This window comes from Leucopleurus acutus (genome assembly GCF_964270905.1).
Source record: "Leucopleurus acutus genome assembly, chromosome: 10".
Taxonomy (NCBI): domain Eukaryota; kingdom Metazoa; phylum Chordata; class Mammalia; order Artiodactyla; family Delphinidae; genus Leucopleurus; species Leucopleurus acutus.
In genome coordinates, this window is record NC_139153.1 from 2,421,289 (window position 1) to 2,432,190 (window position 10,902).

Genomic DNA, 10,902 nt, shown 5'->3' on the forward strand with positions numbered 1-10,902 from the left:
GAGCCCCCGCTCTCAACTGCGCTCCCCACACGGGAGGGGGAGGGGTGTGGCCCGGAACGAGGAGCAACTCCCCTCCCCCATCCTCTCCGGGAAACCGTCCGGAGTCCGCGGCCTTTCCCTCTCTCCCAGCCGGAGCCGCCATTTGGCTTTGGGGGGAATGATGGAGGCTGCTCACCCACCATAAAATGGGGCACTTGTAGCATCTGCGGCGGGGGCGGGGGCGGGGGCGAGGGCGGGGGAGGGTACGGCGGCTAGGAAATGTCCCCAGAGAAGCACCTGCGGTCTTCTCCGCCGCCTCCCGCGTCCTGCCCAGGCCCCCGAGGCAAAAGGAGACCCCGGGCGCGCAGGGGAGGGCGCCAGCATCCGCTCTCCTCTTGCACTCTGGCAGAGACCCCCCTCGAAGCCGTCCCGGCTCCCTCCACACTGCCCTAGCCGACCGCGTGAGGGCGTGCCCTGTGTTAGTTCGGACAAATTAAAGCGCGTCTAGCGGGCAGGCCAGGGCCCCCCCGGACGCGGTCTGGCCTTGGGGGCCCGTGGACCACTCTTGGCTGACTGCCGCCGAGCTCCGGGCCGCGGGGCCTCCCCGGGGGCCCGCGCTATTCGGCCCTAAACGGGGTGCCCCCCTCCTCTCGCGCTCCCGCAGCCTAGGGTGCGCCCCTCCGTTCCCCTCTGCCGAGCCCTCCCTGGGCGCGGGCCGCCTCTCCGCCACGCCGCAGGCTCGGGCCCTGTCCGGGGCGCACGGCGGCGGGCGCGGCGGCGCCGGGGAGGCGCGGTCTGGGAAGCCAGCGGCCGGGGAAGGGGCTCCAAGAAGCACAAGTTGGCGCTGGCCCCGGACCAGGCTGTTGTTGTTCTCAACGTGGTCCGCCGTAGAGCCATAAAAGCAGAGCGGGGCGCCCTCCTCGCCAGAACCCAGCGCGCACGCCCAAGGAGCTCTGGCGGAGGCGGCGACGCTCGCGAGGCCGACTAAACCCGCTCCGAGACGGTCCCCGCTTCGGCTACCTCGCGTCGGACTCCTGCGCTCCGGCCGACCCCGCGCCGGCCCCGGCTCGGGACCCCCGCTCCGGCCGGCCCGGCCCCCACCCCAGCCCTGCCGCCCGGCCCCAGGCACGGCCGCGGCCGCTCCCGCCTGGAGCCGCCGCGCGCCCCCAGCCCCCCGGCGCCCCCGCGGCCCCTCGCCTTTCTCTTCCCGGCGCGGCCCCCGGGCTTCCGCGCCCCGCCCGCCACCAACCCGCTCGCCACCATGTCTGTGGAGCTGGAGGAGGCCCTGCCGCTAACGACCGCCGAGGGGGCGGCCAAGAAGGCGGCCAAGGCCGGCGGCTCGACCTCGCTGTCCCCGTCCAAGAAAAGGAAGAATAGCAAGAAGAAGAACCAACCAGGAAAATACAGTCAGCTGGTGGTGGAGACCATCCGCCGACTGGGCGAGCGCAACGGCTCGTCGCTGGCCAAGATCTACGCGGAAGCCAAGAAGGTGGCATGGTTCGACCAGCAAAACGGGCGCACCTACCTCAAGTATTCCATCAAGGCGCTGGTGCAGAACGATACGCTGCTGCAGGTGAAAGGCACTGGCGCCAACGGTTCCTTCAAGCTCAACCGCAAGAAGCTGGAGGGCGGCGGGGAGCGGCGCGGAACCCCAGCGCCCGCCTCCGCCCCGGCGCCTGCTGCGCATAAGGCCAAGAAAGCGGCCCCGAGCGCGGCCCCTGCGCGGCGCGCGGACAAGAAGCCCGCCAAGGGCCCGCAGCCCGAGAAGCGCTCACACAAGAAGGGTGCCGCCTCCAAGAAGGACAAAGGCAGCAAGGCCAAGAAGGCGGCAGCCGCGGGCGGCAAGAAGGTGAAGAAGGCGGCCAAGCCCAGCGTGCCCAAAGTGCCCAAGGGCCGCAAGTGAACGCGGGGCCCCGGCGCCCGCTTTTCCACCCCGACTGCACGTAGGTTTTGCGCGGGGCACCGGCCCGGGCCGCCGTGCGCGCTCCGACTTCAGGGGACCCGGGCCCGCACCGGCCTGCCCATCCCCCGCGTGGGAGCGTTTTTTTGTTTGCTTTAGATTTTTGAAACGGCCCTGGCGATGCTCCTATTGGCTCTCGCCCTTGGCAACGGGTGTCGCCTTGGTTACCGGGCCCCGAAGGCCGCGCCGCGCCTGCGCGCGAGGACGCGAGGCCGCTCAGTCCTTCCCGACCCCGCCCTGCCTGTTTCCGGGCGCGCGCCGAGCAATCGCGCGGGGCGCGGGGCCGCGCGGCGCTCTTTCTTCTCGTCGCCGTTTTTGGGGCACAATAAATTGGGCACAATAAATTGTTTAAACCTTTGAACCGCTCTTGTTTTCTTCCGAGTGGAGTAGGGTTGGGCGTGGCCGCCTCGGGGCTTGGGCTGGACGGGGGGCGGGTCCCCAGCATCCCGGGTCCGTTAGAGGTGCAGGCCCGGAGCCCGGCATGAGAGGGGGCCGGTTGGTCCCCGAAGGAGGTGCGGAGTTTACCTTGGTAGATAGGCAGTTGGGTCCACCGCCTGGGGGGCGGGGGAGCGGGGGCTTTGCGGGGTCTGCAGGTTAGAGACCTTCACGTCTCACAAGGTCACCGCACGCTGGGCCCTCACAGAGCTTACCGCGAATTCAGTGAGACTTCGTGTTACTCTGACAGGGACAGTGGAGCCAGGTTTTGGTTCACTCACCGCTAACAGGTGTGGTCTGAGCAAGGCTCTGACCCTCCTGGAGCTTGTAAGTTACTCTGGAGTGCACATGGGACCCAGGGTTACAGACAAATTGGCAGGAATGACCCTCAACCCTGGGACACCCTCCCACCCTTCGTGTCCATCTTATGGAATAGTTGTGCCTCTAGTTGGGCACTAGACTTGAGGCCTATTCTGACAGATGCTCCTATGAAAGGACAACCCTCCAAAACAGGGAGAGCCCTGGAGCAGTGGAAAGCCACACACAGCATTCTAGGGTAGTGCATATGCACAGACCAGGCTGAGCAGGTAGGTGAGAGAGCTGCAGGGGATCTCGCCTAGAGAAGAGGCCCTGGCCGGCAAGTGACCCAGACCATGGCCTGGCAGCCACTACCCTCCTCTGGCACACAGGCTGGGTAACAGGGCAGACCCTTCCCACGTTGAGCAAGTGGCCAGCCAGTCCCACTTCAAGTCTCTCTCCACCCTGCTGCAGGTTCTCCCCACTGCTTCCTGCCGCAGGGAACTGCAGGGCCAACTGCCAATGTGTTATTGCCCTGCCCTGGCCTGGGCCCAGGGCACACAGCAGCGGGCCAAACCAGCACAGGTGCCTGCCCTGCCCACGCTTCCAGTGTAGAAGAAGTGGGGAGACAGAAGTCACAGGGGTACCACATCATTGCCCTCAAGGCAGAAGCTCGGAGAGAGAGACGTGAGAGCCAGGTGGGGCCCTGATCCGGCTGGCATTAGGGCAAAGGCTGTTTTCAGTTCTTGGGAACTCCACCCACCTTGTCAGCCCCCGTCCTGGCCACTTACTGATCAGTAACAGCTTCATCTACTTTGCAGTTTTGATTCTGGGGGAGTGTGCCCAGTGCCCTGCTGCAGGGCCACCGTGCCAGCCTCGGCCGGTCCCAAGCTGCCTGCAGAGCCAAGCAATAGGCCACCAGCAGCTAGCAGCAGTGAGAGGCCGCAGCCTCCCCAGGGTTCTGGGGGATGGCGCTCCTGACCAGCTAAACGGGAGCCCTCCCATTCCACACCCTCTTTCCCTAAACCAGAAACCCAAGCCCAGATGCCACCTGGGCTCACCCCAGTTGTCCAAGTCAGCATCTGAGGCTGGGGCCTGGGGCTTGGGTTTCTGACACTCTCCTAGGTTGCCCTGAGGTTCAGAGAGGGTTGGAAGGGCTGCAGGGACCTGGGCACGTGGACACTACTCCTTCCTGCCCAACCCTTCACACTGAGCCACCTCCCCTTCCCAGAGTCCTCCCTGACCAAAGCTCCACCCCTACTGACTCTCTATCCTTTGAAGACATCCCGTGAGCTCCAAGGCCCGAAAGTGCCCTTCATGTTGGCCTTATGCCACACTGTCCTTCCAGATTTCCCACTGAAATCCGCCCTTCACTGCTCATACCACCTGGCTCTTCCAGCAGCCTCTGGCCCTGATGCTGCCCCCCACACCCTTGTCACCACTGCCCCCCTCCATACTTTGAAGTCTTAGCCTCTGGCTTGTTGTCCATGCCAAGGCCTATCTTCTCCAGGTAGCATGGCTCATTCTTCTGATAATAAAAAGCACTTTAATTTTCTTCTGGAGACAAACCGCTCCCCTACTCTCAGGCCACATGGCTCTGGGGGGGTCTGACCCTACCAGTCCCAGGGATGGTTGCGTGACCAAAGACCTGGCTGTTGGGTGTTTCGTCTGTTCCTTGGCCACAATGATTGGAGAAACTGGTTCTTGACCCCAGTGAGTTCAATGAGTCAATCCTGAGACTTCCTGGAACTAGTGAGAAAGAGGTGCTCTCTCACCCAGGATCACTAAGGGTAGGGACACTGGGGCCAGAGCTGCCAGTGGCCATCTTTGTCAACACATAGGGAAAACCCACCTGAAAAAAGAGCCAAGACATAAAGGTGGAGCCAAGAACAAAGGACATTAATGCAGCGTCTGGATCCAGCCATGCCTGAAGCTACATAGACCTGGCTATTCTGTGAGCTGATACTTGCTTTTCACATAAGCTGGTTGAAATTGGGTTTATGTCCCTTGCAATCTGGTCTCTCATTCCTTTAACTCACTTTATCCTCCCATGCCCATATCCTGGACCTTGTCATCTATTCAAATTGCTCTTCCTCAAAACCACTCTCCTAGGGTCCCACTGTCCTCCACCCACAGGTCCCCCACCTTCCCAGCTTGCTCACTCAGACCCTTCGGCTGAGCTGCATCTCTGTAGGTGGGTCCCACATCCTGAAGTTGAACCAACACTCGGCGTGTGCCAGGCACTCTGAGGAAGGGCAGAGACCTCAGCCTCAAGACAGCCCAGCGAGGGAGGTGTTCCAACACTCACCTTACTGGTGCTGAAGGTGTATTTTCTGCCCTGACACCACACTCAGCTCCTGCACAGAGTGGGGGAGCTCATTTACTTACCGTCTCTTGGATTTGGCTTCAAGGGGCCTCAATTCCAGGTGAACACTGAAGGCACGTGACACTGAGGCCCTGGAGGAGGTATCCATTGTGCAGCAAAGGAGACAAAGGACTAGGTGGTTTTCTTGTCTGTAAGATAGGGCACAGCAACAGCCCACGCCCGCACCCACCGATGGAGGGGACTTGGGTGGGGGGCCCGCAGAGGATGAGGTCAGGGTTCTGAGCCTGGGTCCACCATGGTCTTTCCTCTGGGGCAAGACTGTTTTCTCCAAGCCTCAGTGCCCTCACCTATAAACAGAGCCAAAAAAGATTTCTCTTACTCACCTGCTGACCAGGGCAGTCTGAACACACCACCCCTGGCCAGGGTCTCAGGTTTCGGTCTCTTGCACCCCTTGGGTAGCGCTCTCTCCTCCTGTGAAGCCGCTTCCTTCCTCTCACAGGGCTGGGACCCTGCCTCCCTGTGAACCTCCTCAGGATCTCGGGTCTACCCTCTGCACTCCTGGGTTCTACTTCTCCCTGGGCCCCGGACAGCTCTGCACACACTGCAAAGGCCCCTTTCCAGGTCGAGCAGCCTGAGCGACCCAAAGGATGGGGTCTCCACCCATTCAACTGCTGGGGACCAACCCAGCTAAAGCTGTCCTCTGCCAGGGCAGGGCCTGGCACTTAGCACAGGACTGAAACCCATGTCCATGTTGCCTCTGACCTTGGCGATGAGGGTATCCTGCAGAAGCTGAGACCTTTCATCCAGAGCTCAACATGTCCACACCTGGCCCAGTAGTCAGAAAAACTGAAGCAGAGTCCAGGAAAAGTAGAGTAATTGCAGGCCCAGGTGCCACTTCCCAGCAAGGAGGTAAACCAGCAGCTCACCAACCAAAATGGTTGCTCCCTTCCAAATCTGGCAAGAATCTGCCTGTGGCCCACCCTACCGGGAAACCTAGCAGCGAGGGTGCTCTGGGAGAGGTAGTGCAGTGCAGCCAAACTGACACAGTACGAAGCCATCATGGTTCCCCACTACAGAATGGGTGCGTGTGAACTGCACCAGGGTCTCAGACACAGAGGTGCACAGGCCCCAGGCCGGGCAGGACAGCCTGCCCAACTGGAGGACACAGACCCCCCCCTGAAGAGGGGCAGTGACCACCCAGTCCTGCTGATGGTCTCCAGGCAGCAATGCAGCGGAATGTGGACAGAGCTTCCCACCTTCTCAGACCTATTAGGAGCACCTCCTGAAAGTTTCTGATTTGCCCTCCCGAGGCATGGAGGGGCGTGGGCCATCCAGGGAGGCCTGGCAGGAGGGTGCCCCGGCCGGCAGCGGTCCCACACGGGGCTCAGTCATCAGAGCCACTTCCTGAGAATTTTTTTTTTTAATTATTTCTTTTGGCTGCGTTGGGTCTTTGTTGCTGCACGCGGGCTTTCTCTAGTTGCGGTGAGCAGGGCCACTCTTCGTTGCGGTACGTGGGCTTCTCATTGTGGTGGCTTCTCTTGTTGCAGAGCACGGGCTCTAGGCATGCAGGCTTCAGTAGTTGTGGCGTGCAGGCTCAGCAGTTGTGGCTCGAGGGCTCTGGAGCGCAGGCTCAGTAGTTGTGGCGCACGGGCTTAGTTGCTCCGCAGCATGTGGGATCTTCCCGGACCAGGGCTTGAACCCGTGTCCCCTGCATTGGCAGGTAGATTCTTAACCAGTGTGCCAGCATGGAAGTCCTTCCTGAGAATATTTTATGTGGAAACTATAAACTTCTTTTTGTGAAACCTCCCACTTTTAAAATGTGGGCTTAAAAAAAGAAATACTCCACCTCACACCCATTAGGATGGCTACCATTAAAAAAAACAAGTGTCGGTGAAGGTGTGGAGAAACTGGAACTTTGTGCCCTGTTGGTGGGAATGTAAGATGTTGCAGCTGCTGGAAAACGGTATAGAGGTTCCTCAATCAAACGTAGAATTGATCCAGCAATTTTACCTCTGGGGACACACCCAAAAGCACTGAAAACAGTGACTCAAAGAGAGATTCGCACACCCATGTTCATAGCAACGCTATTCACAACAGCCAAAAGGCGGAAGCAACCCAGGTGTCTGTCAGTGGATGATGGACGAACAAAGTGTGGTCTCTACACACAATGGAATATTATTCAGTCTTAAAAGGAAGTTCTGACACTTGAGACAACACGGATGAACCTGGAAGACAGCGTGCTCAGTGAAATAAGCCAGTCACAAAGGGACAAGTATGATCCCACTTATATGAGGTTCTTAGAGGAGTCAGCTTCACAGAGACAGGAAGTAGGATGGTGGGTGCCAGGGGCTGGCAGGGGATGGAGAGTTAGTGTTTAATGGGCTCAGAATTTCAGTTTTGCAAGATGAAAAGAGTTCTGCGGATGGATGGTGGTGATGGTCGCACAATAATGTGAATGTATTGTATTTATACCACTGAACCGGACACTTAAAAATGGTTGAGATGGTAAATCTTACGTCCTGTGTATTTTACCACAACTAAAAATAAACAAACACTGTATGGCCCAAGCAAAATCACGTGTGACTCCATGTGGCCTTTGGTCCCCACCTCTGCGATCACTCAACTGGATCTTCTGTGTGGGCTGTTCCGGCTGCGTCACGAGACAAGAAGCTTCGAATGGTGGTGTCCTAATGGAGCCGGAGCCAAAGGACGCCACACAGTGGTGACAGCAGAGACCAGGCTGCCCGTGCTGAGGGCCTGCACCAGGGTGACCACCTCCTCCCACAGGGCTGCTCCTAGGACCCCAGAGCCTCGCACAGTGCACCCTGCACATATGTGCTTCCCTGTTCTCACTCACCTCCTCTTGCCTCTCCCAGCTCCTGGCTTTCTTCCGGCTGCCTCCATCAGGGGCAAAAAGTGTGGCACTGGGGCCCTGCCCCAGCCTGGCTGCCCTATAAAACTTTTTGTGTTATTCAGTGTGATTATCCAACCCCTTTCACTGAAGCCCCAGCTCCTCCAAACAGTCCTTCAGCTTCCGCTGCCTGCTGGGAGTGTTGCCTGCGGAGCCTGCAGCATGCCTCTCTTCCCTGGAGCCCCGGGACGCAAGGGGGACCCTCACCCATCACCACATGAGGGACACCATGACAAGAGGTAGGTTCTCGGTCTCCAACAACCAGCGCCTGTGGCTGCGGGATCCTGGGAGTTCAACTGTGAGCACCTACTCTCCTGATTCAGAGACGGGCAAACCAAGTCTCAGAGAGAGCCAAGGACTTGGTCAGTTTTGTATGTACTAGGGACCCTTCCATACAGCCCGAGCCAAAGCTCCTTTCCCCAGGGAATGAGGTTCCACACCTCCCATCGCGGACTGCTCCTCATTCTGGCTAAGAAGAGGTAGAGAGTCTGAGTCCACGCATTACCCTCTCTGGTTCCCACCACCGACCTACCCTCTGGGCTCTCCTGGCAGCAAGCAGGGTCTTGTCTAAACTCTGCAAACTGAGACACCGTTCCCAGGCCAGGAGCCCCTCAGATCTGCCCTCAACTTACCTATGCCAAGCTGTGCGCTGTGGGCCAAGCCCCTCCCTTGCCTCCGTCTGTTCTGCTTGCTTCTGTACAAAGCAGGACCGTGCTTCAGGTACACAAGCTTTGCAGGAAGAGATGGATCCAGAGGGACCGCAGACAGCAGCGGGGGAAGACACCCGTCTACTAGAATCTGGAGTCTAGGGGACCCTCTGCCTGCTCTAAGGCTTCAGAGCAGGAAAGGGTCCCCTACGGCCTGGAGCAAGCCTGGTCATCGTGCAGGTAGGGTGGGGTGAGGAGGGCCTGCCAGCTGGGAGCCCAGCTGAGATGCCAGACAGCCTCATTCAAGAGCTGTACCTCCTGCCCTGAGAACAGTTGGGGTCCTGGTCTACTAGATCACACCATGAAAGGAGACCCAGCGCAGCCAAAAATAAAAAATGAATAATTAAAAAAAAAGGAAGAGCAGGGCAGGACAGGATGCTATGCTGCTCTAACAAGCAGGAGTATTGGCAAAAGGTGGGAAAGTGGTAATCACATGCCCCTGAAACCAGTGAAAATTTGGAGGGCAACTTGGCAATACCTAGTAAAGCCGATGACTCAGACAGGGGGAAGAAACTGCCGAAGGAAATGGCCAAGATGATACCATTTATGTAAACCTGAATGTCACAAAACAATGTTTTGATACAAGAATGTGCTTTTAACATCACATTTATGTCAAAGTATAAAAACCTGAATGAAAAGGACACAGGCTCCTGAGAACACTCTATTCTGCCTGGTAAACGACCCCACCAAACTGAACCCTGAAAAAGAGTGGGGAAACGCGAGGAGAAACAAAGGGAATTTTACTTTTGTCGCTCATTAAACTTGAAGCAAATACGACAAAAGTCGTTGACAGTCAACATTCTGGTAGTAAGGTATCTGTAAGATCTCTTACTACAACCCCGTGCCAAAGAGCCCAGAGAAAACTGCAGGCCCGGGGAAAGCGCCCCGCGCCCCTCCCGCCGAGGTTGCTCTCCAAACCCCACCCGCCACTCCGTCGCCGCCGCCGCCCCCCGGAAGAAGAGTTTGGAGGCCTAGGGTCTGGGGCGGGGATCCCGCCCGCCGGCGTCGCTCGCCCCCATTGGCAGGAACAGCGCCGGCGCCCCGCTCTGATTGGTGAGGTTGCGATCCCTGATTTGCATAGGCCCGGCGGCGGCGTGCGCGCGTCAGCCTGCGCGCGGAGGCGCCACATCCATCCCGCCGCCAGGGCCGCGTTTGACGGGTTCTGTCTCCCGGACGCCCGGATGCGGGGGGGAGGGGGCGTGCCCGGCGCGGCCCTCCTGGAGGCTGTCCCCGGATCCCTGGGAAGGCCCCTCGGCCTCGGCGTCCCCACCGTGGGCGGCCCGCTCCTCGCCCCCCGAGGCGTGGCATCCGGTTAAGCCTGGAGGGCTGCGCGCGCATCAGTGCGCAGCTACATTATAGGAGCCTTGGCAGGCCTCCTGTTCACGTGGGCCGACAGCGGTCCGTGCCTTCACGGACCCAGTCATCTGGGTGGGGAGGCGTACAGTCACAACTACCCAAACATCTAATTACAGAGTGGTGCCTGGGACGAGCCTGCAGAACAAACCGCGGGGGCGCTGACCAGGCTGGGGCGGATGGCCCCCAAACCCGTGTCACCCTCCGTGCCCTGCTCCACCCAGGGGCCGCGAATCTGGGCAGGGTTCGCACCCAGATCCTGCACTCCCCATGCAGGGGTCTTGGCCTCTGCAACCCCTCGTGTTTGGCAGGCACTCTGGCTGGTTTTAAGCTAAAAGATTCGGGCAACTTCCAAGTGTTAAGAGTGAACAGAAACTCAATAAAGAGTGCCCCACCAAGTCTTTTTGTTTCCAGAAAGGCAGTTTTGTCCACAACCCCAGTGCCCCACATTGTGACAAAACCATTCCCTAGGACTATGCCAGGAGAAAACAGTGAGATCCCAAGTTCCTCCCACCAGCAGCATTTTCTGAAATGTAAACAGTTTATCAAACACTTTATTCAGAAAAAAATACAATGTTTTAAGAACTTAATTCCAAAGCACTGAAAGAGCCCGAAGCTAAACAGAAAACAGCCTCTGCTAAGCACTACCAGGTCACGCTGAGAACCGCCAGCAGGGTCAGACACCAGGAGACAGCTGTGGGCACAAGGCCCCCCTGCCCCCCATCATGAGTTGATGGTGGTACCTCTCCCTTTTCCCAGGCTGCCCACCCACCCCACTGGGGTTCCCCGGTCACAGTCAGGACACCCCCTCCCCCAAGAAGCCACAACTGTTAACACCGTGCTACCTCCTCCAAGGAACACCCCCCCCCCCAACCTGTCATCACCATGGTATTCAGTGCAGCACGCCTTGGCCTTGGCCTCTGTAAGTCCTGCG

At 59.1% G+C, this 10,902-nt stretch overlaps 1 protein-coding gene across 1 annotated transcript; it reads left to right on the plus strand.

Moving 5' to 3' along the window:
- The first annotated feature begins 923 nt into the window (after window positions 1-923).
- Window positions 924-2,292, plus strand: H1-10 (H1.10 linker histone). The gene has a single exon (XM_082848144.1). It carries the CDS (start codon window positions 1,241-1,243, stop codon window positions 1,880-1,882), a length of 642 nt encoding a protein of 213 aa, XP_082704270.1. The 5' UTR covers window positions 924-1,240; the 3' UTR covers window positions 1,883-2,292.
- Window positions 2,293-10,902: the final 8,610 nt, after the last annotated feature.

Excerpts from the sequence above, each read along its gene's own strand:
- H1-10 (XM_082848144.1), top strand. The coding sequence starts at position 1,241 with ATGTCTGTGGAGCTGGAGGAGGCCCTGCCGCTAACGACCGCCGAGGGG.